General features: G+C 39.3%; 1 protein-coding gene across 2 annotated transcripts; it reads right to left on the reverse strand.

Moving 5' to 3' along the window:
- Positions 1 to 2,779: 2,779 nt before the first annotated feature.
- Dapl1 (death associated protein like 1) lies at positions 2,780 to 23,506 on the reverse strand. Of its 2 annotated transcripts, none has more exons than XM_048345430.1 (4): positions 23,410 to 23,506; positions 14,630 to 14,717; positions 12,100 to 12,160; positions 2,780 to 3,055 (listed from the first exon to the last, which is right to left on the reverse strand). In XM_048345430.1, the coding sequence occupies exons 1-4, from the start codon at positions 23,465 to 23,467 to the stop codon at positions 2,939 to 2,941; spliced, it is 324 nt and encodes a 107-aa protein (XP_048201387.1). In that variant the 5' UTR covers positions 23,468 to 23,506; the 3' UTR covers positions 2,780 to 2,938. The 2 variants fall into 2 exon arrangements, with proteins under 2 accessions (XP_048201387.1, XP_048201386.1); XM_048345429.1 differs by having other exon boundaries at positions 12,085 to 12,160.
- Positions 23,507 to 26,970: the final 3,464 nt, after the last annotated feature.

The raw sequence follows: 26,970 nt of genomic DNA on the forward strand, positions 1-26,970 counted from the left end.
ATATTTTTTGAAATATTGACAATTCCTTGCTACAGAACACTTTACCTTCCTCTCAAGTATCTGCCATTGAAAACAGCGGTTTTCTCAGCTCTTAAAAGCCTGCTAGGACTAAGTAACATGCCCGCCAGACCAGGGAGTGTGTCCCTACTTCAAAGCCTGGCTCTCTTAGAGCCACTTGACCCGTGATGTCTGCTGTCAAATTGCTTGTTTCTTCATCAGCCCACAGCCAAGCTCACTGTTGCCTTTCTGGCACTCCATGTGTTTGGTTAAGCCCTTCCATTATCTCTAGCCTTTTTCCCCATGCCTCCGCATTCTGCCCATTTTAATCTTGCAACAATCACCTCTCTTCCCCTGGACCTCAGCTGGCAGAAGGGAGCATTTTTGTTCTGCGTGACCTTTCTCTGCTCTGATCTCCTCCATTCTGTTTCATCTGTGCTTTGATTTTGCTAGTTCTGCTCTAGTGTCTTCACCTTCGTTATCTCTCCGTGCTCTGTCTTAACTGCTGCAGCAGCAATATCTATTTTATTCTTGAAAGCCTCTAGCTATATTCACTCAGAAAGCTCTCTTTGTGATATTTGAAGAATGTTTCATTATTCTGAAGAATTTAAAGGGAGCAGACCTTCTATCCTTCTGATCCTTGTGTACTTTTTACCCAGTTTCCTACGTTTCAAGAAATTAAGTTCAATCCTTACTATTGCATGAATAGAAATAGGCACTCTTTCACTTTGTATCTTATGAACTCTAGCATTTGGGGTTAAGATTCCTTTGATCCTACTGTATTCAGATGGTTATATTAACAGACTGCTAAATAAATACCTTCTAGTAGTAATTATTATTTTTTTCTCCTTGAGACACAGGTTCACAATGTAGTTCAGGCTGGTCTCAACTTCATAATCCTCTTGCCTGAGACTTTTTTTTTTTTTTTTTTGCCAGTCCTGGGGCTTGGACTCAGGGCCTGAGCACTGTCCCTGGCTTCTTTTTGCTCAAGGCTAGCACTATACCTTTTGAGCCACAGTGCTACTTCTGGCTTTTTCTGTTTATATGATGCTGAGGATTTGAACCCAGGGCTTCATGCATGCTAGGCAAGCACTCTACCACTAGGCCACATTCCCAGCCTGCCTGAGCCTCTTGAGTCTTGGGATTTCAGGTCTGTGCCATCAGAGCCAGGATTTCCCCCCAGTGGTTCTTAAACTTGAACAATGTGTGGTCTCTCTTTTCTCCCAGTAAAGCTTACTTTCATGAGTTTTCAAACTTCCTTATTATTATTACTATTGACACTGGGGTTTGAACTCAGGGCTTTGTGCTTGCTAGATTGGTGCTCTGCCATTGGTTGAGGTGAAATCTCATAAAGTTTTATGTGTAGCTGTCCTCAAACTGTGATTTTCCCATTATACCTCCCAAGAAGCAAAGGTTATAGGCATAAGCTACTTACTGTAATTATCTCACTGTTGGTCTTTTGTTTGCTTGCTTTGGCTTTTGTAGCTTGAATAGCAATGGCAGTCTACATTTATAGTTAAAGATTCTTGGTAACTTACACAAGCACTTTATAGTATTTGTAAAAATTCAGCTGAGAAAAAGAGCTTCTATGAGAGCCTATCTTTTCTTTTTCTGGTCATGGGGCTTGAACTCAAGGACTGGGTGCTGTCCTTGAGCTCTTTTGCTCAAGGCTAATAATGCTCTACCACTCTGAGCCACAGTGCCACTTCTGGTTTTTGAGTGGTTAATTGGAGATAAGAGTCTTGAGAGGACTTTTCTGCTTGGGCTGGCTTCAAACTGAAATCCTTAGATCTCAGCCTCCTGAGTAGCTAGGATTGATTACAAATGTAACCCATCAGCACCCAGCCAAGAGCTTAGCTTTTACAGATAACATAAGAAGCATTCCTAGATGAAATTATTATTGTAATTTTCTCCAAACATCTAGAAGGAGAGCGGGAGGCAGGAAAGAGACTTGACACTACCTCTAGCTAAAGTAAGACTGGCCACATAATTATATTGACCCAACCTTTGGGAATTCTTGAAAGTTTCATGATAAAATAACTCAAGTTCATTTAGTAAAATCTACATATGAGTTGTTGTTTTTATACAACCACCACATCTTTTTTTCCCCCTTTCACTTCACATGATCCTCAGGTAATTTCTTGATCCCCATTCACTGACCCCACCCAAAACCATATCTAAACTCTCTCTATTGATTTGTTGGCAAACTTTTATCCCTTTGGTCAAAGACATTTCTGTTGGCAGGAATCATGCCTTATTTATCTTTGTATCACATTGCTTACAATAGAATTTGTTGAATTGAGATGAGCTAACTAAGAGCATCTACCTGTGAGTCCTTGGTCGCTGACTCCCCTCTCCCATTGTCATGGTTCACTTCAGGAGCTCCTGCCTGGAGCTACAGCACATCTGTGCAAGGACAGAGAACAGCTCCTTTGTCCAAATCACCTCAGAATTCTCTCATGATAAGGCAGGTTAGTCAGATGAAGAGACAGGGAAATTATGTTATTTTTAACAAATAACAAAGGACTAGAATCACACATTAGAATGAAGAAGTAAAAACTGAAAAACCAGGCAACTGGCTCTTCCTTCTACCACCCTATTTTAAATGCACGCATTATTGGACTTTGCAAAACTCAGTGTGTTGCTCTCTAAATGTGGCCTGCAAGGAGAAGTCAGTGTAGATGGAGTAACTTAGGGTCAGCGTGCATGAAAAGATGCTTCATTTACTCTATAGAATTTGGACCCTGGCATGTGGTGAGAAGGGGCACAGAATGCATTGGAGTTAGTTTGGGATACTTTATTATCTAAAGTCAGGAGAGAAGATACAAAAGCGGTCTTAATTTACCAAGCAAGTATTCTAGGCCTACAGAAGTTCTTGTCTTTTGGCTAAGCTGTCAGATGCTTGAGGCAGCTGGCAGACGGCTGTATTTTATGTTCTGGCTTAACATTTTCGAGGCTGCTGAATAATGTAGATCCTTTTCAGCGGAGCGACCTTCTCCAGAGCAGGTATAGGTTTTTGATGTGCCTTGTGCCCCGTAGCTGGAAATTTATGGTTGAGCTAAAAGGTGAGAAGGGAAGAAGAAATAAGCATATTGGATTATTTTTTTTTTGGTCATGAAATATTAAGGTAGTAGAAAGCAATATAGTTTGTCAGGGAAATTTCACTGTTTTGTTTATTTCTCTAATAATATTTTATCTTTTCCCATACTACTTTCTGTCTTGAACCCAAAGAACTATGTGTTAAACTGGCATTTACCTCATGTCTTTAGTTTTTTAAATGATAGGATGTAGATAAATAAAGCTTGGCATGGTGGTGCACTAATGAGCTTAAGGCCAGCCTAGGCAAGACCCTGACTTAAAAAAACAAAACCTAACCACCCCCAAAACAAACCAGTATTTGACACACACAAAATAAGCATACATATATGTGTATATATATACACATAACATTATAACATACATACTTAATTTATGCATATATATGCACATTTCAAAGTGATATTTTAAAAAGTAGAAACAATAATCTATATCTGCAGTGCTCTGACATTATAGAAATTTTGGAGGCATTCATATGCATTTACATATCACTATATCCTAAGAAAGGTGCAGGGGACACTGGACAAAATCTTGAGGAGGAGAAATCTCTTTAACTGTCTAAAGATCAGAAAGAAAGAGCCTCCAACAGAATGACACTGTTTGTTATGTCAAAGCATTTGGCGCTGCAATGTTTTCTCTTAAAGTGGCATAAAGACCATTCCATATTATTCTATCTAAATAGCTTCATGAAAGAAAACTGAGAAACAGCTTAATGGCTTTGAGTAACAAAAGTTACCACAACATGAGGAAGAAGACTTAAATGGATTTAAGTGATCATAGCCTGAGACTTTTAGGAATGAATTTCCTGTGAAAACAAGAGACCACAAGGAAATTATACTAAGGGCAGCTTATGATGAGGTGGTTCTCTAATGAGGCTCAATGCTTCACTTTTAGTTTTCATTAGGAGAGTTTGAACTCTATTTTAGATTTGATTCCCATCAACACTGCCCAAGGATACTTCCCCTAGCCCGCCAAGAAAGGATGTACTAGGAAGCTAATTAATCACTATTGAACTTAGATGCCCTGGCTTTGACACTCAAATTAAATAAAAGGAAGAGATAAACTGTCCATGACCCCAAGCATCACATTGTTTATGGCATGTTTGGGCTTTTCTAAACCATGGAAAACATTTGTGCAATACATCTGTTCTCAGATATCCTAGCCCAAGCTAGAGGCACATAGCAGTCTCTTTCATGTGAAACGTTGTTCCAAAATGTCTTTTCTTTTTCATCTTAAAAAATTAAACACATTATAGCGTTATCAGTGGTTATCTCTGGGGCATAGCAGATTGAGCAATTCTTAGTCTTTGTTGTACTTGTCATTATTTCCCTACTTTTGTTTTTTTCTTTTGCAACAAGTAAGTACAAGTTATATACTAATTCAACTCAAGGGTGGTCTCTGCTGATATGCTAGCCAAATGGAACAACATAATTCAGATATTGGTTATGGGTATTGCTTTAGTCTGAAAATGAGCTGGGGACTTTTTTTTTTTGGTCAGGATAATTATTCTCGGTGTGGATGGCATGAATTTCACTGTGTGGGAAGGAAAGAGAAGGATAGAGTGAATGTTCTGCCTTGTCTCTTGTCTTCCTTTTCACATTAGAATGAAAAGGGAAACTTAAGGGTTTACTGACTTCAGCCATTTGCTTCCAGACTACGTGGTTTGGCTTATTTTTTATTTTTTTGGTTGTTGTTGTTTGTTTCAACTAAAACAGATGGGATAATTCAGGTAAGCTTTAAATCACGTTCAAGAAATTACAGGCAGGAAAAACCATCTGGTAAGGTACTTAAGGTCAAATGTAAGGTGAACAAGCATAAGAAAGGAAACACGTAACTGTGGTCAAACAGAGATGGGGCAAACAGCTAAGGTGTGAGGCAAGAAGACAAATAGGCACCACAATGGAGAAAGCCACAGGCTGTTCTTCAGGGGTGAGAAATGATGGGTGGAGTTAGGAAAGGAAAGCGGAAAGCACAGGAAGTTAGTGTGCTAGTCCATCCTTACTGTTTGGTTAACATTTAGTATTATTTGACCATCTCCAGATAATCTCTAAAATTTAGAGGCTATATTTTATTCATCATTTATAATTATAGTGGAATGGAACATGAAATTATCTATTTTTATGTATATGTGCAGGTCAGTTGCATTAATGTAAGCACAATTCATGGTGATTTGCTACCATCACCACCATCTATCTCCAGAAGTTTTATCATCCCAATCTGAAGCTTGAAATCATCCCAATCTGAACTAGAAATAAATAAAAATAGCTTTCCAGAGTTCAATCTACAACCAGCTGTTTTCTAATCTGGCAATTTGGGGGAAGCTCTGGAATTTCTGTTATTAGACTTTGTAAAATTATGGTGCTTGTACAATGAAAAGTGTTTCTTGTCTGATTTATTAGAATAAAAGAATCTAATGAAACTTCACTAAGAAAATACATGTATATTCATTATACAACAGTTCCAAGTCCTTTTTCTCCCAAGTCTCTGGTGATGGCGACTTACTGCCTCTATCAACCTGACTATGCTAAGTTTCTCACAGCAGTTAATTCACATAATGTTTGCTTATGTGTCTGGCTTATTTTGCTAACATATGGTACATTTATGGTTCACTCGGGGTATGGTATGTATCATAGTGCCCTTCCCTTTTAAGGCTGAATAATATTTCATTGTGGTATATGCCACACTTTGTTTATCCATAAATCTACCCACAGATGCTTGGAGGCTGTTTTCACTTTTTGGCTGTTGTGAATGATACTGTAATAAACACTGCTACACAAATATCTGCTTCAGTCCCTATTTTCATTTTCTTGGTGTATATCCAGAAGTAGAACCACGGTATCATCTGGCAGTTCTATGGTTTAAATTATTTATTTTGAGGAACTACCATATTGTTTTCTGTAGCATCTGTGCCGTTTTATGTGCCCATCAGTGAAGCATAAATGTTACAAATTATATTTTAGTGTGACTGAAGTTCTAAAAGCACTGCTCAATTTCTCCTTAGGAGAGAACCGTTACAAATTAGAATAATTGGAAGCTTGAGTTAGTTGTTGGGGCCTGTGGATTGTTTGCCAGAATGATTTCTGCTTCCTTCTCAGTCTTGTTGATTTATTTTTCTTCCCAATCTTTCCAATTCACAAAGTTAGAAGAATTGCCATGGTTATTAGGCTACAAGTATACAGGTTCTGTGGATCCTGCAGCCGAGTTTCATAGCAACTCCTGATTATAAGGAAACAGAAGAAGAGTCAAGTTCTCTTCTTCATATCCCCATCCCTGTCAATCAGGACCATGCTGAAGTAGAAGCGCAGAGGGATGTTGGGTAGACAGTCTGCAAAGGGCCTTAACTCAGAATCTATGAAACTGCAAAGCACTCTTAGGCCAGTCACCAAGTGCACTATCTTTGCTATAAAGTTTATGTCAACGGAGACAAATACATTTTACTTTGAAGTCAGAACTAGAAATAATAGAAACAGCTTTCCAGAGTACAGCCTACAATGATCTGTGTTTTAATCCGGCAATTTTGGGGAAGCTCTAGAATTTTTGATAGTAGACTTTGTAAAATGATAGTGCTTGTAAAATGAAAAGTGTTTCTTACCTGATTTGTTAGAATAATAGAATCTAATGAAACTCCACTAAGGAAATCGGTGTATATTTTGTCTTGTTGTAGCTTCCTTACTGGGGCAACATATTAAAAATGAAAAGCACGCCAGGCCCTGTGGCACATACTTATAATCCCAACACTTGGGAAACTGAAGGATAGCAAGTCTGAGGCTAGCTGAACTACAGAGGGAGACACTGTCTCAAAAATCAAATACACAAAACAAACCAATCACAACAACAACAATAAAAAGAAAAGCAGAACAAAGGAAAATTCCACATTGAGAATTTACCTTCATTTTTGAGTGCAGCATCTGCTATCTCAGAACTTATATTTTTAGTTTCAGAGGAAAAGTGAAAGAAGTGTGATGAAGATATTTGTGATTTAAAGCTATAAAAGAATTTCTAAATGACAGAAACCCAGCAGCAGGTTTTGTTTTAGAGCCTGAAGTTGGGTAGCTTGAGCAGTCTTCAGGTCTTCATTCATCTTTCAGGGATGTTAACTTCCAGCTCAAAGTTGGCCCTTAAATTTCCACACCCTGTTAAGCAACATGCTTAAAACATTCAGTTCACACAAATGAAATTCAAGGATACTCCTACAGTGATGCTAATCTACAGAACAAGAAGAACCTTTTAAAACTTGGAGATGCCTTTGATAAATTTTCTCTTCTCCAGGATTTAATTTTACAGGCATTTCACTGACTTTAGCTAGTGGTGACCCAAAGTCTGGTGAGTTTAAAAAAAATGGCCCAAATTTTAACCAGGCTTCAATGTTCTATTTGCCGTATAATCCAACTCCATTACTAATGTTTTAACTGAATACTTTCAGTGCTGAGATGTGTCATGTGTATTGCTAACTTTAACTTCCATGACTCTTCACAGATTTAATATATTTGGCAGTGTCATCTCTTTCACTCTTTGCTCTAATTTTTTTTTAAAGTAAATGAGCAACCATGAATCTCAGAGGAACTTCATGACTTCTAAGAGGTTAAATAACCTTTAAGTAGTGGGTGGAACTTGGTTTAAGATCAGGTCTGCCAACTTTTGAATCCAAGGAGCTTTTGTGTTTCATGGCACCTTCTTCTGTACAGGAATGCCCTACCATGTTATTAAGCACCAGACAACAGGAATCCTTTTTACTTGGGACAGGAGTGGTGAAAGGGACAGGCTGGAGAGATAGATGGGAAAGGAGAAGTGGGGTGGGAGAAGAAGTCTAGGTGGAGAAATATGGTAACAGTGGGGAAATAGTGAGAAGGAAAAGTTCAAATTCTTTACTTAGATTTTGATAATCTCAATCCTTTGAGAATTGTTTTCAGTCTCCTCAATCTTAAACCCTAGGGCAGCTTTCAAGTAGGATATGCAGAAATGAGTAACATATAGAGAGAATTTGCTGCTGTGACTAAATACTTAATGGCACCCTGTGGACTGGGGGTTGGTTGACTTAGACTCTTCCATTCTTGCAATCGCTATTAGAAATAACATGGATCTAGGGACTAGACATAACTGCAGTGGAGGATGAGAATAAATGCTAACAAATTGAGGTCATGACCTCAATTCTGCTACCATATATCCTATATTTCTTTCTGATCAACTGCATGTTGTTAGGTCTCCTTGACAATAAAGAGTATGAGAGGGGAAGGACACTGGAATACAGAGAAACTCTATCAAGAAGTGTTGTTTTGTTAGTTTTGCTTTTGTTTTTGTCAGTTGTGGGGCTTGAACTCAGAGCCTGGGTGCTGAGCTTTTTTTGCTCAAGGCTAGTGCTCTGCCACTTTGAGCCAAAACTCCACTTCTGGTTTTCTCATGGAACTTTCCTGCCCAGGTTGGCTTTGAACCTCAATCCTCAGATCTCAGCCTCCTGAGTAGCTAGGACTACAAGCGTGAGCCACTAGCACCCAGCTTCAAGCAGTATTTCCATTTTAGCATTTTATGTCTTTTGATTTTTGTGGTACCAGTCTATACAGTTATGTGGCATATTGTTTCATTTTTTGAAAAATCAAGATCGAATTCACTCATAGTGAACTAGCTATTTTAGTATTCTGCTTACTGAGTTTTCATGATTGCATTTCTGTGGCCCCCACCACACATAGGACTATTTCATCATTTCCCTCAAATCCCCTCTCCTGTCCCCAGACCTGACAGCCACTAATCCTCACAGATCTATTATTTGGTGTGTCTCAACCCCAGACTGGCTTTGATTATGAATCACTTTTTGCTTCAGGTGGAACTATGAATTCAAGACAGATTTTCTTTCTTTTCTTAGCATACTAACTTCCATATTTGAGACAGTCACTTATGGTAATTTTGGAGCTTATTTTTGTTGCTGGCTCCTTATCCTTTGCTTGGGATTCCAAATTATAGAAGGCTGGATGCATGCCCAGGAATAGAAGCAAACACTGCCTGAAGGTTTGCTATACTAGGTACTTTGCATGTATTTGTGATATGACTTCATTTTACTATCACACGCTCTTCTTATGAAGTAGATGCTATTAATCAGTGCATTCGCATGTACTGATGAGGAAAGACAAGCCAGAATAGGGAAGAAAACTGTCCATAGATACTAGCTAGTGAGTGACAGAGCCAGCCTAGGTACCAAGCAGATGTGAGAACCTGCTGTCAGATCCAGAAGCCTTCACAGCCTTAGCTACAGTCTGATTGTAGTGCACACTGACTTTAAACAGGTATAGCTACTGTTAAAAAATATTTGTAATAGCATGCCATAATATTCTCTTACAGTTTCTAAGCACAACTTATTAACACTACTTATTATGACACTACTTATTACTATAACACTACTTATTACTTATTAATTAATAATTAGCATCTGGGGGAGAGATTGCTCTTTTTAATCTTTGAAATAAATGATAGTGTTTTTAATGCAAAGGAAAAGAACCCTCTATGTCACAGACATAAACATGGCTGGGTATAAGAACACAATACAGAGTCTAGCATTATTCTTGTTATACAAAATGATCAGTCATTAGTGAGAGGTTCTTTTATTTTGAATTAACATCTATATCCTAGGTGAAGTGTTTCTTCTACCCAATTGCAGTTACAAGTGCAGGTGTGTGTGGGGGTGTCTATTGCCCTGAAGGCAAAGAGCTCAGGGACAGGAATAGGAGCATGAGATGCCACTGTAGCAGCTGCATCACCTTGGTGGGGCTCATTCATCACCCTGGCTTCCAAAGCCAAGGAGGCCAAGAGTCATTTGTGACCTCACCCCAAAACTGACATGGCAGAACCAAGCCATGTCAGAAGACTGTGGCTATAGCTAACAATCAAGAGCTCACCCTGCCACTCTTCCAGTACCATCATGTGCTTTAGACAGATGGTTCATTTCACCAGTATAAACCCAGCTCTCTGGCCTTCACAGAGAGTGCCAAGAGATCATGCTCTGCTTTACACTCTCCAAAGACCTTCATGTCTGGGAAGGCATTGACTTCACACAACAGTTCTTATAGCTACATATTTTTCTTTACCTCCATTTTACAAATGAGGAAACTGAAACACAGGAGACAACTTGCTACATAGTATGCTACATAGTAGACAGTACTAAGTGGGAACCCTAAGTATACCTGCTCAGTTTCTGCCTCTGTTTTTATAAGGTCAGACTGATGGTTCTCAGACTCTTTTGGCAAAAACAATACCTTAAATATAGGACTCTGGCAAGCTGATTATTCAAGCCAAGAGCCTAGAAAGCAGTGAGTGCAGAAAGGAGCTTTCTTTCAAGTCCCACTGTTTATCTACCCAGCAGCCAGATCTTCCAGACAACTCCCTTCCTCAGCTTTCTCATCAACCAGGGGAACTTATGCATATCACAGGAAGGAAGATAAGAGTGGTATTTCCAATTTAAATAGTTCATGTTCCCCACCTCCCTTTCCCCAATAGAGCCAAGGTTGCAGCTTCTAAGTCTCATTGTGTTGTTGCCTCCTCACTTTTCTCCCCTGTGACGCCGCTGTGCACGTAAAAAATCTGTACTCCTTTTCTTCCACTCATGTGTTTTGTTTCCGATGAAGTGATTAAATCTCAGAAATGTTGAGGAGTTTTAAACTTTACTCTAGCAGTAAAGAGGCTACTCTGTCCTGCAGAGGCCACCCTGTCCTGCCCCATCAGTAAATATGGGGGTCGCAGAAGAGAGGTTCTTAATTACCTTGAATGTACTTCCCATAGAGTAAGAGCCCTCACTAAGCTTGTCTACAGAATTTAGGAATAAACTATTGACTCTAACAAAACCATATTGAGGAGTTGAGAATGTGGCTTAGTGGTAGAGTGATTTCCTAGCATGCATGAAGCCGTGGGTTCCATTCCTCAGCACTACATAAACAGAAAAACCTGGAAGTGGCTCTGTGGCTCAAGTAGCAGATTGGTAGCTTTGAGCAAAAAGAAGCCAGAGATAGCAGGGAGCCAGGCCCTGCGCTCAAGCCCCAGGACTGGCAAAAACAAAAACAAAAAACATACTGCTAGACGGGCACTGGTGGATCATGCCTATTGTCCTAGCTGCTCAGAATGCTGAGATCTAAGGATTGTGGTTCAAAGGCAGCCTGAGAAGGAAAGTCTGTGAAACTCCTAGCTTCCAGTTAACTACCAAAAAACTGGAAGTGGGCTGGGGATATAGCCTAGTGGCAAGAGTGCCTGCCTCGGATACACAAGGCCCTAGGTTCGATTCCCCAGCACCACATATACAGAAAACGGCCAGAAGCGGCGCTGTGGCTCAAGTGGCAGAGTGCTAGCCTTGAGCGGGAAGAAGCCAGGGACAGTGCTCAGGCCCTGAGTCCAAGGCCCAGGACTGGCCAAAAAAAAACAAAAACAAAAAAAAACTGGAAGTACCACTGTAGATCAAAGTGGCATTGAGTGAAAGAGCTCAGGGACAGCACCCAGGCTCTTAGTTCAAGCCACATGATTGACCAAAAGATTGACCAAAAATATACTGTTGACAACTTGGCAAAAATAGCACTGGTCAACTATCTTTATAAACAAGCTTTATTGGATAAACCCAGGTAATGTCCAGTATTTCTATAGCCCTAAATCATACAATTTTCTCTAGCCATCCTTGCCTTAAATAAAGTATTTCCTCATGGGAATATTAAGTGAAAGGAAGGTAAAAAAAAAAAAAATGCTGAATTTCCAACACAGGCTGGCTGACTTCTATAAAAACATGCTAGTGTTTCCAAGAAATACTTGAGGGGGAAAGTTTTGCTAATTCAGTATGATTCTCACTTTATTTCCTATCATATTTTTCAAATGATTTATTAAATGGATATTGTTTCTCGGACCAAGTGCAGTATTTTTTTTTTCCAGAATAACATCAAATCTCTGGGTTAGGAGAATTTTTGGTGGTCCATGCCCCCTCCCCCCATCTGTTGGGTGGATACCTTAGTAAAGCACTGTATGATTCACCTGTATGTGTCTCACCTTGTCCAGCGTGTCATTCAAAGCATCTAGCATCTGTATTTTGACAACATTGGCAATGGTGCTGTGAAGATGAAAAGAAACTTCAAATAAGACTCAAAAATGTTTCAATAGCTGGTGGTTCACACCTGCAATCCTAGATACTTAAGAGGCTGATATCTGAGGCTCTCTGGCAACCTACTGGGTGCAGGAAAGTCCTCAGACTCTTATATCCAATTAATCAACAAAAAGCCAGAAGTAGAGCTGTGGCTCAAGTGGTAGAGTGCTAATCTTGGGAGCAAAGCTAAGGGACAGCAACCATATCTGATTTCAAACCCCTGTGTTAGCACATGCATGTGCACATGTGCACATACACAAATAATAATAAAATGTTCACACTGAATGATTTATACAGAGAGCTGTCTCCTTGACCTTTAAGTTTTCCTCTGCTTAATCACACATACAAGGTGAACATTCTGTTTCTGTGTATCCATGTGCATGAGCTTTGTAGGCCAAATTACTATAATAATTGTTTTATTCCCCCATTGAAGTGTTTAGCTAGGTCAATATTCACAAACTGGAACCACTCATGAAATCAACTGCTCACCAAAGGCTCACACTATTTTGACTTAGAGCCCATAGGTTAGTTCTGGTTTCAGATTTCATAAAATGAACCATCTGTAACATGTACTCTTTTGTATTTGGCTTTTTTCTCTCAGGTCAAGTTATTTTGTGGGAAATTTTCAATCAGGGTCGAGTTTGAGGTACAATGTCTCGAAGGAAACTGTGCTTGGCATATTTTTTCCTGGATGGTTCATGCTGGTTAGTAGAAAGTATTAGGGAACAGACATAGATAGATGATGCTTAGAAATGTAGTCTGTGTATATACATATGTGTTATATGGAATGCATTCCATATACACATCAAATATATATAGAATATATATAACAAACATATGTATTTAAAAAAGGTATTCTGTAGGAAGTGCTTGTCTATGGAAATAGAGCACACACCCAAGTAGAAGATGTGACTTGCACAGGAGGATTTACCGTGGAGTTAATTCAGCTTCTATCACAAGCCCCCTCCAAGGTGCCAGGAGTGCCCTAGCCATTTCAATGGTCATTTTTGGTTATTCTTTAAAAATCCCTTCGCCCAGTCTCTATTTTTCCAGTCTCCCATAACTTGAATCTGTCCCCTGCAGTTAGGGCAGCAGAGACTGTTCTTTCTTGCTGTTTAAGTTCTTCCTAATAACTACTAAAAAAACAATGAGTTTTAAAAAGAAGGTTCCAATCACTGCTTTAATGCTTACCAGACAACTCCTCTGCACTGTTTGAATTAACAATGAATCTCCATTTTTCTGAGGTGCAGAGGAATGAATGACCTGCCCATTGGCTGCCTGCTAAAAGTCATTTCCAAGCTCAGATTCTTTAGTGCCTGAGACTCTGGCCCAGACATGTTAACTGGTGTGACAATAAACAAGGTTTACGCTTGAGTGGACCTTTAGAAACAGAACAGACTTTCTAAATTAACCAGCTTGCAAGTCAACAACAGTCTGGTATCTTTTACAATGTGCATTTGCCATCTCAAGAACTGCCCAAGATGCTGGGTCAGAAGATAAATACTGTGTACTCCTCACTCTTTCATCATGGGCTGGCTATTTTCTAAAAATCAGTATGTTTCATTCTAACATGGAGTGGTGGGGAATTCTTTAAAAATTCCTTCCCAGGAAGTAGGAAGAAAATTTGAAAAGTCATTTACAAATAATTTAATATTGCAGAGATTCTCTGAGATTTAAGGTGCCTTGACATCTGTTTATCAACTCATTCAAATCACTCATCCATCAATCTATGGAAACCATCTTAAATTAATAGTCTCTCAAGAATCCCTCATTAGGATACTTGGAGGAAACAGTTCTGTATGCTTATTTCTCTTTAAATGCCCTGGTTTCCATAGCCAAGGCTTAGTGTGGTTGGACCATTGGTGCAAGGAATCCAGCCCACCCTCTTGGCTTGGCTCTGGGAATAGCCAATGTGTCCAGGTCCTGGCAGAGGAGCTGGGAGAAACCAGCTTTAGTAGCTGTGTGCCTTTCAGTAGCTGTGTGTCTGCCAAACATAGTGACTGTTCTTTCTTAAATAATTGAGTGATACATTCAAAACAACAACAGCAAAAAGCATTTGTTTTTAATTCAGGAGATTTGTTTCAGCAGAAAGCATGTTAGGAAAACAGGTTAGACCAGGGACAATATGGGATAAAGGAAACTGGGATAAAAGGGTGTGTGCATCAGGGTTAGCTACATTTAGAACCATGTTTTAGAAGTAGGAGGTGGCTGGGCTCACTGCAGGGGCTAAGGGATGGATAGGGGTCATGGTGAAGCCCAGAGAATCCTCCAAGTGGTAACCAAGTCAACACACATCAAGACCCTCACTGCCACCCCACCCCTTGGCTGGCTGCCCAAATGTATCTGGGAACTTTGTTTGTTCTAAAATAACTTTGAAAGCAGAGCCATTTGAAAATCCTCAAGGTGTTGAGGGAAAGGAGATTAAGCAATCCTTACCTTGATTTCTCTAATCCTGCTTTTTTGGTGTGTCTCTCCAAGATGCTCATTTCTTGCTTTTTGGAAATCCGCATGCCTCCAGCTTTTACTATAAAACAAATAACCATCAATATGGAAATTAGAGAAGGTTTGTCATTCAAGGTATGATGTCAGCTTTGAACATAATTTTCAGATTTCTCCTTTAAAGGTTGAAACTTTTACCTAAAATACCACGAAAAGGTGAGGTGAGAAGAAGGGTTAATGTTTGCTGTTTATACTCAGAGAGGTGGAGCCGAGGTTGACACAGCAGGTTTTACCTTAGGTTTGGGGAGAAGAATAACATACTCCCATAGGTTTTTACATTGAAACACTTTTTTTCTTGTGTTCAAACCAATTATATTCTTCATGGTAGCATTTCACAATTACAATGTGACATTCTGTTTTCCCACAAGATTAAAGCTTTTGCATGGCTTGCATTTTTATGTCAACTAAGGCTTCCAAAAGCTAGATTCTGAGAGATGAGCAATGAGTCACACAATTCAACAGAGGTGCTTCAAATTTCACCGGATGCTAGCCTTCCATCTCAGATCCCAAACTTCTGTGCATCTCAGTTCAGAGGTTATAACAAGTAATTAAATTGAATTAATAATTCTGCCATTCAAGAGATCAATTAGTGTTAATTAAGCTACAGATGACCTAACAGTAATTCAAGTGTTTAACCATGTCAGATGAAATCAACTTTTCAAAAAGAACAATCCCTTTCAGATTGCAAGTCAAAGCAAATACTTTTTTCAGTTCCCAGGAAAATCACACATCTAAAATCTGACAAGCTGAAACGAGAAACAGTTAAATGGACATTGATGTGTTTGAACTTGTTAATTCTTTTTATAGAAATGCCACATGAACAATTTTCTGCAACTAGTTCTCAAAAGTTTCTGAAACAAAGAAAACTGATTTCTTGATGCCTTTGTGAATTGACTTTATCATAGTTCTTTGAAAGTTATTATCTACTTTTTGGAATGCACGGAGGAAGCTTTTTGAATACAATTCAAAAGGCATAAAAAGGTTTACAGGCTCCTCCTGCCATTATATCCCAGCTTCCATATCCTCTCCCAGATATTGCTAAGCTTACAGGTGTTTTTAAAAAAATTTATTTATTTATTTTTTCAAATTTTTATTATCAAACTGATGTACAGAAAGGTTACAGTTTCATACGTTAGGCATTGGATACATTTCTTGTACTGTTTGTTACCTTGTCCCTCATACCCCCCTCCCTCTTCCCCCTTTCCCTTCCCCCACCCCGAGGTGTTCAGTTCACTTACACCAAACAGTTTTGCAAGTATTGCTTTTGTAGTTGTTTGTCTTTTATTACCCTGTGTCTCTCAATTTTGGTATTCCCTTTCAATTTCCTAGTTCCAATACCAGTATACACGGTTTCCAATATACTCAGATAAGAATACAGAGATAGTGTAGGTACAACCACAGGAAGGTGATACAAGAACATCATCAATAATAGAAGCTACAGATACACATGGGACATTGAAAGTAGTTACAACTGTGATATAACAATTGTTTCCATAACATGGAGTTCATTTCACTTAGCATCATCTTATGTGTTCATAAGGGTATAGCTATTGGGCCTTGTGATGCTCTGCTATGACTTGCCTAAACCTGTACTAATTATTCCCAATAAGGGAGACCATAGAATCCATGTTTCTTTGGGTCTGGCTCACTTCACTTAGTATAATTTTTTCCAAGTCCTTCCATTTCCTTACAAATGGGGCAATGTCATTCTTTCTGATAGAGGCATAAAATTCCATTGTGTATATGTACCACATTTTCCTGATCCATTCGTCTACTGAGGGGCATCTGGGTTGGTTCCAGATTCTCGCTATGACAAATTGTGCTGCGATGAACATTGTTGTGCTGGTGGCATTACTGTGATTTTGTTTGTAGCTTACAGGTTTTTTATGTCTTCACAAATATCTTTTTTCACCCTCTTTCTTTCTCCTGTCCTCCCTCCATCTTTCTTTTCCTTCTCCTTCTTGTACTAGGATTTGAACTCAGAGCACTGGGCTAGGTACGCAAGGATTTCTACCACTTTTTGTAGCCATACGTTAGCCTGTGTCATTTCTAGAAAATTGTAGCATATAATAACATGTTTCTACATACTCTTTATTTTTTTCTGTTAGTCTTGTATTGTGGAGAAAGTTGTATATTTATGTACTTATATCTGTGTCTTTCATTTTAGTGTCTATTTTGGAATTCCATTATACAAACTTTCTCTGTGTTTACTTAACCAGTGTGTTGATGTTGAACATTTCATGCTTTTGATTTATTACTATCACAACAATCTTTCAATGGATATACATAATTTGCACCATATGTAAACATATCTACACATGTATCCACACATATATGTATATATACGTGGAATAAATTCCTAGAAATGATATTGTTAGCTGTTAAGAATATGTGCATTTGTGAGATTTTTGTTTTTTGTTTTTGACAGTGCTGGGGTTTAAACTCAGAGCCCCTCACTTGCTAGGCAGGTGCTGTGCCTCTGGAGTCTTATTTCCTAGCCATTTGGAATTTTGTTAACTCTTGCCAAGTTGTCCCTTGCAAAGCTTGTACCAGTTTACAATCTCATTAGCTAAGGTGACAGCAAGTGTTCCTCAGGATTACTAGTAACTATGATCTAGGACACATTGCATTTTGTCAACTACCAAGTTTTAAAAAAGAGTAGGTATCTTGGCTGGACATGGTAGATCACACCTAAAATCCTAGCTACTTTTGTGAGACTGAGATCAATTAGGAGAACTGAAATTTGAAGCTAGCCTGGGAAAAATGTTCTAAAGACTATATCTCATCCAATAAAAATCTAAGTGTGGTAGCATATATCTGTCATTCCAGGTGTGCAGGATGTTTAATAGGAGGATTGTGGTTTAGGCAAAACTTGAGGCCATGCTCAAATAAGAGCAAAAAGGATGAGAGCAAAAAACATGGGGGCATGGCCTAATGTTGTATTGTGCTTGTCTAACCAGTACAAGGCCCTAAATTCAAACCCCAGTACCATCAAGAAATAAAGATAGAAATAAAATATGGTGTCTCATTGTTATTAAACTTTGAGCTTGTTTGCGAGTCATTTGTATTTTCTTTTCTATGAACTGTTCAAAGTCTTTGTCCATTTTTTGCTATTGGTCTTGTCTCCATCTTTTATCTTCTTGATTTATAGGAGCTATTTGTCTATGCGATTCATTGCAAGTATAAAATATTTTTTGTACCAGTTACTGCTTTTTAAAAAAACTTTGTTGATAATGTTTGTGCATTGCAGAGATTTGTAGTGTTATTCAATGTGAAATGCATTGCCTAGCACAATAAAGAGTTCCTTGCTCTCTATGTATTAAAGTGAGGAAAGGAAGTCCACTGGACATAAGCACCAGAGAATTGTGCCAAATTTCATAGAAGTTGAGCCATATATATCTCTATATATATGTATATATATATATATATATATATATATTTTTTTTTTTTTGTCAGTCCTGGGGCTTGGACTCAGAGCCTGAGCACTGTCCCTGGCTTGTTTTTGCTCAAGGCTAGCACTCTGCCACTTGAGCCACAGCACCACTTCCGGCCTTTTCTATATATGTGGTGCTGAGGAATCAAACCCAGGGCTTTATGTATACGAGGCGAGCACTTTACCACTAGGCCATATTCTCAGCCTGAGCTGTATATTTTTTGTGATAAAGTCTTCTCTGTAATTCTCTTTGTCTCTACCTCCAAAAGAAAAATCTATCACTTTCCTCCTCTGGAAGCAGTATAGAATTCTTAGCAGAGAAATAAATGTGGAAAGATTAAAAGCCCACAAAAACATAAGGATAATAGAAGATCACTTTTTAAAAGAATTAAGTAGTTGTACAAAGAGGTTTCAATGTCATAAGTCAGATATTAATACAATGGATTTTTAAGATTAACTTTTTGTGTGTGCCTGTTCTGGAGCTTGAACTCTGGGCCTGGGTGCAGTCCCTAAGCTCTTTTGCTTAAGGCTAGTGCTCTCTACTTGAGTCGCATCTTTATTTCTGCCAGTTTTTCTAGTTAATCGGAGATAGGAGTTTCACAGACCTTCCTTCCTGGGTTGGATTTGACCTACGATCCTCAGATTTCAGCCTCCTGAGTAGCTAGGATTGCAGGCATAAGACACCAGCACCCAGTTCTTAAGATCAGCTTTTTTTTTTTTTTTAAGAACAATAAAACAAGGTAAAACGAGAGTAGAGGGCAGAATCTTCTTCCTAAGAAGATTCTTCTTACCCTACAGTAGTCTTTAACTCTTCTCTGTTTTGGGGCTGTGGATGATAATTTAGTGCTGTAGGAAGCAGAAGGAAACCACACCTTGGATTTCCAGAGTACAGTTCTTTTACCAATTGTGTTCTGTGAGATAACCTCCTCTGTCATCCACATACAGTAGAGAAAAGCAGAAGATAAAATTCTCATAGTATGACATGCCCACTGAGTTATGGATTAAGGCTCTCACTGCCTGGGGGTAGTTCCATCAGATGGAACTAGTTTGTGGGCGATCATCTTCAAAGCTCTGTTGGGAACATTGGTCATACTAGTTTCCCAGGATCTAGATGAACCATCATTTATAACCCAACACAATTATGTTCTGGCCCATTTTGTTTATAACAAATAAGTCTGACTCAATGGATCTTTCCAAGATTTCACCATAGCCAAAATAATCCATTTAAAATTGTAATAATTTCATAACTCCATGTTTGGCACTATATACATTTTCTTGAGACTGTGTAGAAAGATCAGCTAGAGCAGAGCAAAATAAAATATAAATAAACTGCTTAACATTTTAATGGGAAAAGTAAAATTTGAGTATAAATGCTTAAGTATTGAGGACCTTGCAATAAATAAGATGATTTATAAAATAAAGTGTAAAAGATGCTCTTTTGGATAGCTTCATTAGAAAAGCAGAATTTGAGGTGGGACTGTAGCTCAATCATAGAGTGTTTGAAACTAGAAAACCTAAATTAAGAGAGAACACTTTGCTTTCCTAGCTTTGTATAAAAATTGAACTTGTGGTAGAGTTTGTGGCTTATGACTTTTTGAACGTAAACTTTGTAGTTTTAAGTTCTATATAATAATTTCTGGTTAATATTTTTTCCAGACATTTTGTATGTTTTTTGGGAGGTAGGGGAGTGGTAGAGAGTAGTCAAGATTTTAAAAAGCCTACAAGAAAAATTAGAATTTTATTTCTTCCCTAATCTGCAGAAAAAGCAGACACAAAAGTTGGTGCAAATTCTGTTTGTGATCAAGAATTTTAACTTGTACGTTTTAAAACTAAAAGGCAAATGTTTGAAAAATGCCTATTTAGGTTCACAGCTGATTTAGCAGCAAATTTTTAGTTGTCAGTCAGTCAAGACCCAACAAAAACACCTTCAACAAGAAAAGATTGCAGAACAAATCAGGGCTTTTAAGCCAGAGGGTACTGACACCAAGCTAACTTACTTTCTTTTCTGTGGGGAGGGGACTTGAAGTCAGGACCTCATGTTCTCACTTTTCCCTTAAGATTACACTCTACCACTTGAGTCACACATCCACTTTTTTTGGGTGTGTGTGTGTGTGTAATTGGAAATAATGGTTCAGATTTGTCAGCCCAGGCTGGCTTTGAATTTCGATCTTTAGATTTCAGCCTCCTGAGTAGCTAAGATCACAGGTATAAACCACTAGTACCTGGCCCAACTTTCTTTTTCAATCCCAGTTCCAATGCCCTAAGCCTGTGTGGATTTGGTCCCTCAATTCCATCAAGACTCAGTTTGCTCTTTCTTCTGTCATCCATCTGTAGGGCTGCTTCCATGTCTAGAAGTGCCTGTGCTATATAAGGTGCCCAGTTAGCATTGAGCAAATCGCAGCTTTTCCTACAGTCACTCTGTCATCCCCTGTGATGTCTGGGACATTGTATCTCACAATCCATCTCTTTGACTTCATAAACGTGCCCCTTCGACTCTCATAAGTTGAGAGGATAGAATTGAGAGAATCAAGCTTTATTTTGGTTTTGTTTGTAAAACGACACTAGCCCTTATGTAGTCCTAGTTATTTGCCAGGGCTTTGTTAAAAGGTTTTTTTTTTTTAAAAAATTTACCAGGTTTTGTATTAATTTTCACACTTGTGCAAATCTCTTCTCCCCAATTTTTTTCATTCTCCCATGAGCCAGAAAGCTTGGATTCAATTGGCTTAAATCAACTTTAAAAGCGCAGGAAATATAGACAAATTGATGAACGACTGCTAGCCTTTCTGTTCATCTTGGGTTTAGCTCCTCTGGACCACTTTCTACTCACACATTTTTGGTACTGCTTTTCATGTAATGGGGTTCTTATTAAAACTAAGAGTGAGGTAAATCAAAAAAGCAGGCAATTCAAAGCTATGCTTCCTAAAGCCCAGGCCACCTTATGTTTAATGTAGTCTTGTTCCACAGCATAAATGTATAACCAGGACTAACTGAGGTGCAATAGATTACATTAATACACATGAAAGAAACACCTCTAAGCACTCCACACGTAGGTGGGAGAGTTACAGTTGGCTGACTTCTGAGTGGTTTCATTTTTAATGACTATGCAGCAGGCATAAGTATAATTTCCACTGCAATAGCTTTCTGTCCTGATGTTTGTAGCAAGGCCTAATGTAGCTCCAACCTCAGGAGTTGTTGAAATGGGGGAGCATCATTTCTGACTGCAGGGTGTTTTACTAGACTAGCATTTTTAAAGGGTCAATGTTCATGTAACAGATACTTTACATAAGCTATTACTTTTGCTGAGCCTAGGTGGCTCTCATGCTTGTAATCCTAGCTACTCAGGAGGCTCAGTTCTTAGGCTTAGGGAGTGGACAAAAAGAGAGGGATGTTGGGGAGGAAATCTGAGAGGCTCCATCCTCAATTAACTAGCATAAAGCCAGGCTGGAGGCATGGCTCAAGTGGTATAGTGTTAGCTAAGCAAGCCATGTGAGTGAGAGTTCAAACCTCAGATTGGCCTATTTTATTCTAAAAAATGAAAAAATACTCAAACAACAACAACAAACCTATCAGCCCTAATAATAACAACAACCATAAAAAAGTGATATTATTCATGTCCCCTTTTGGGAGCTATGAAAGTTAAGGCTCAGAGGTGTAGGATGAAAGCAGCATTCGAATCTCATTCTGCCTGGTTTCCAAAGTCATGGCATACCTTTCCCATTATGCCAGATTGGCTTCCATTTTGCAGATCTGTATTTTGCTTGTAAAAGTTGAGTGAAGACAGTAGGTCAGCCTCTAATTATTTTTATTCCACAAATAAAATTTAGTGTTACTGCAAACTGGTTCAAACTTTACAAAATGCAGCGAGACCAACTGAAGGATGAAGCTCCTTTGTTCTCTTGGGCTTGGTGGGGAGGCAAAAGTCGGCATTCATCTCCATTCTAATTATCCCAAACCTCTTATCTCTAGTGTCACAGTTTATAATAATTAATTGTTATGCCAGAGGCATCATGACATGCTTGATGGAGTCGTGGTGTGCTATGTACACAGAGTAATTAGCAATCATTAATGGTGGGGACAGAAAGTTCCTGGTGGTTTCAAACTTTCATTTGGTTTAAGTTTATCTCTGTGTTTCTTGAACAGAAATATAATTTAGCAAATCAGATTTTCACCTGACTATTTTGTGAAGGATTGGGGGGTATAGGTGGTTGCAAGAGAACATTGTCTCCTTCTCCCTCTTAAAGTAACTGCTGAGCATCTCTCCTAATAACTTGCACATGTAGTTCCTGACCATTAGTTTGTATCATCATTACCTTTAAATACAGATGGTGTTAAATACCGCTAAATGTAGTTACACACATGTCAATAGAATGCCCAACAAAATCAGGCCACAGTGCCCTTCCACTGTACTGCCCACCAGAAGCTCTGAAACTAGGTCAGACTTCAACCCTTTGAGAAGGCGGTACCTCTCACCAGCTGCAGCCGAGATACTGACATAAGCTGGACTTGGATGTGCACAGAATTCTACCAATAGCTAAATTTTGTAAGTAGAGAACCACAGGTACAAAAACAGTCAAGCTTTTGAGAACCTGTTTAAGGAAAAAATAAGGAAGACAGTTCAAAGAACATAAGACTAACAATAGAGAGGTACACCTCAGCCAACCTATGTAAACACATGCTTCAGTACAATGTTCAGTATTCCAGAGAATTGATACAAATAGCAAAAAAAAACCCAACCTGTGGAGGCCTTTCAAAACCCCATTGATAGCTACCTTTCCCAGCCATTGCCCCTCCAGTCCTGCCCTTGTGTTTGTTAGAAAGTGCTTCTCAGTTTGACAGGCAAACTTTGTCCCAAATAGTCTACTCAATCCCAATGCCCGAAGAGAAAGGGATGGTGCGCTATCTTCTGTGGGGGAGCTGGTTTGCCTTGGTACAAGGTCAGATGAGGTACAAAAATCTTGGGCAGACAGTCTGAGAGCTAGGACTTTGAGGGGGAGGGTTCCATGGTAGCAAATCATCCAGGTGTAGGTGCATCAGAGCAATCTAGAGCCAGGCAAGTACAGATAGCATGGTGATGGTTGGGGGAAGCGGGGCTGACAAAATTCCCAGGGGCCTTTATGCACCAACTAAGAATGATGAAAAAGACACAGGAGAAAATCAGGCCAAAAAAGAAATTGTGGTTGGTGGAGAACCTCTTCTGGGGGTGGAGGGAAGGTTCTGTGAGCTTTGATGAGACAGAGGGGTTCAATGCAGCCATTTGCAGGCCAGAGGACAGGTGGGAGCCTACCTGCAGGAGGACGCCCCACTTTCAGCGGGGCCAGCAAGACTTTTACTTCATTCGCCATGGTGCGTGTGTGTGCCAGGGCCTTGCCAGTGCTCTGGAGGCTGAGTGCCAGCTGCAGCTGCCCTAGCACCTTGCCTTTATACTCACAGGGGAGGGGCCCCTTGAGGGAATTGCTGAGCAGCAACAGTGTTTGTCACCCAGCTCTGTGGGATTCTGCATCTCCTTGGTAAACTTTCTCTTCAAAGGCAACTTTCTTTTCTTCATCTGAAAAGACAGGGAAGGTGTCTACAGGGGACAGGATGTTCTGATTTTCTGTCCCAGGAGGAAGAAGAGACACTTGGGACTTGGCAGAATTCTTTTCATCATCAACTATTCTTTCCTCCTATTAGTACAGTGGAATGGTATGACAGGCTCTTTGTCATACACTGGCAGGATATGAAGGGCAAGACAAGACTTTTGCTTCAACAACTCTGATCTTTTTGAAGGGATGATTATAAACCAGCACTTTGTCTTTGTTTTTCCCTTTGCAATTATAAGTACTTTTACTAAGACAATAGTTGGAGTTATGTACAAAGGATGGAAATCATGTGTTTATCTTTTGTTTTGATGAGAGTCCATATAAACACCTCAAAATACAGAGAGGCTAGTTAAATTAAGATGCAGTGATGGAAATGCAATGTAAATCATAATGTAAATCATGCTTTCACATAACATCTAATGACGTGAAGCTAGTAATAAGTTAGTGACAAAGTAGACTGAAAAATCACCGGATGCAAGTGGGGTCTTTTTTTGTTTGTTTGTTGTAGGGCTTGAACTCCGGGCCTAGGCACTGTCCCTGAGCAATTCAGCTCAAGGATAGTGCTCTACTACTTAAGCCACAGCACCACTTCTGGTTTTCTGGTGGTTAATTGGAGATAAGAGTCTCATGGACTTTCCTGCCTGGGCTGGCTTTGAACAGCAATCCTCAGATCTCAGCCTCCTGACAGATTCATTTTATTGAAACAAAAAGATATGCCTTTAAGTTTAGACAATGTTTTAACTACAGGATCAAAGCTAGCATATTAATGTATGGTCTTCAATACAAACAAAAAGTGCTCTTCAAAGAACATGGATAAGAAAATAAAGACAAGCCATTGTGTGTGTGTGTGTGTGTGTGTGTGTGTGTGTGTGTGTGTGTCTGTCTGTCTGTCTGTCTGTCTGTCTGTCTGTCTGCATGGAGGCTTAACTCAGGGCCTGCCCTTTCACTCAGTTTTTGGTTACAGCTGGTACTCTACCACTTGAGCCACCCCTCTAGTCTAACTTTTTTTGCTGGGTAACTGGAGATAAAATTTGTCAGGCTTTGCTGCTTGGGCTGGCTTCAGACCTTGATCCTTAGGCCTCAGTCTCCCAAGTAGCTAGGATTATAGGCATGACGGCATCAAGTTCCATCACTGTATAAGTCAGTAAAATCAGTTAACTGTTTCTTGGGTAAGGAAGTTTGCTAGAGTATTGTGACAGAGGTATGTGTGTGCTTGAGGAGCAAAGAGCAGGGAAAATCCACACCATCTAGCCAGTACTTGGTGAGAGAACCTCCTTGCAGGGTTCAGAGATGATACCAGGCCCTGTGCTCTTCTTAGATACTGAAATCTCATGGGGGAAGTAGAAAATGGAATGAGAAGAAGGCTAAGATGATTCCTTCTATGGTTGACAAAGTTTATTGTGGCATTGTTCAATAGAAATGTCTGTGGTTCAGCAGAGGATCACAAGATCCCAATAGCTATACCCTTATGAACACATAAGATGATGCTAAGTGAAATGAACTCCATGTTATGGAAACGACTGTTATATCACTGTTGTAATTACTTTCAACATGCCATGTGAAACCGTAGCTTCTATTGTTGATGATCCTCTTGTATCCCCTCCCTGTGGTTGTACCTGCACTATCACTGTATCTTATCTGAGTACATTGGAAACCGTGTATACTGGTATTATAACTAGGAAAGTGAAAGGGAATATCAAAATAGAGAGATACAGGATAAAAAGACAAATGGCTACAAAAGCAATACTTGCAAAACTGTTTGGTGTAAATGAACTGAACAACTCATGGGGGGAGAGGGAAAGGGGGAGGGGGAGAGGGGAATGAGGGAGGAGGTAACAAACAGTACAAGAAACATATCCAATGCATAACTTATGAAACTGTAACCTCTCTGTACATCAGTTTGACAATAAAATTTAAAAAAATAATGACAATAAAGCTGAATTTAGAAAAATGAAAAATAAAGAAATGTCTGTGGTGGTGGAAATGTTTTATGTCCATTCTGACTACAATGGTAACCTCAAGCCACATGTTGACTTAAATATTTGAAATATGGCCATTACAATGGAAGCACTAAACTTTTAATTTTTTTTCTTGCCAGTCCTGGGGCTTGGACTCAGGGCCTAAGCACTGTCCCTGGCTTCTTTTTGCTCAAGGCTAGCACACTGCTACTTGAGCCACAGCGCCCCTTCTGGCCATTTTCTGTATATGTGGTGCTGGGGAATTGAACTCAGGGCTTCATGTATTTGAGGCAAGCACTCTTTGCCATTAGGCCATATCCCCAACAAACTTTTAATCTTAATTACATTTAAAATATGGATGGTGTTGAGATTTACAGTGGAATTATGTTTTGATAAATCCAGTAATTTGAAAATATAAGTTGAAATGCATTTAACACACAACCTACAGAAGATTGTTGTTTACTTAAACATGCTCAGGATACTAATATTTACCTACATCAGGGAAAAAAAAGAGTCTAATACAGAGCCTATTTTTACAATCATGTCTTACATACCTCAAAATTTATTAAATCCTGTACGGAAAGTAAAAGCTTGGTAGTTGTATGTGTATGCTTTAGCCTCATGATTGAGTTGAAAAATCCTAGTTTGAATCATTGTAAAGTGTCCATAGTATTAATTGATATGAATATAGGTTGTTTCCAGCTTGTGTTCAAGTATTGGCCTGGATGGGTCTGTCGCATAACACTTGGGTGTGGTTGTTCGTTGCCTAGATCTCACTAATCCTCCACCTTCAAGTTGTGGGAGGAAGGGAAAACCAAGGGCAATGGAAAGTCTGTATGTAGGGTGGGACAGGAAAGGCCAGGCCACAAGAAGGGACCAGAATATAAGGCAGAGAGAGCTGCTTTGGAGAAAATGTTTTTGTCTTTAGCCATTAAGTAATGTTAAACAGGCTTCCTATCACATCACTCAGAAGTAGAACCTTCAATACATGGAGCCGTGAACTTCCATAAAGGGACCTGGCAAGGCAACATTTCCACAACTTTTGTTTTCAACATGGAAAGCTTTGTTCTTACCGTCTCCTGAGGCATACCCACTTACAGTTTATGCTCTTGAAATCTGAGTTGGAAAAGTTACCTGAGGTAATGGAACTGATGATGTCCAGGACATGGGAGTAAAAGAGAAGCAACCAAGAAAATACAATAGCTGTCAATAGCTAGAAATCCACAGGCATCTCTAAGCATTAACACAGACCTCATGGACCACAGATTTGAGAATTCCCTAATCCAAAAATCTGAAGTCTGACATTCT

The sequence above is a fragment of the Perognathus longimembris genome, chromosome 4 (assembly GCF_023159225.1).
Source record: "Perognathus longimembris pacificus isolate PPM17 chromosome 4, ASM2315922v1, whole genome shotgun sequence".
Lineage (NCBI taxonomy): Eukaryota > Metazoa > Chordata > Mammalia > Rodentia > Heteromyidae > Perognathus > Perognathus longimembris.

What these genes read in the sequence shown, in the direction of transcription:
- Dapl1 (XM_048345429.1), bottom strand. Translation starts at nt 23,467, where the DNA reads ATGGCGAATGAAGTAAAAGTCTTGCTGGCCCCGCTGAAAGTGGGGCGT. An exon ending in GCAGGATTAGAGAAATCAAG is followed by an intron (nt 12,161 to 14,629) that starts GTAAGGATTGCT and finishes TCATCTTCACAG; the next exon opens with CACCATTGCCAATGTTGTCA. An exon ending in ACAAGGTGAGACACATACAG is followed by an intron (nt 3,056 to 12,084) that starts GTGAATCATACA and finishes CTCACCTTTTAG; the next exon opens with CTCAACCATAAATTTCCAGC.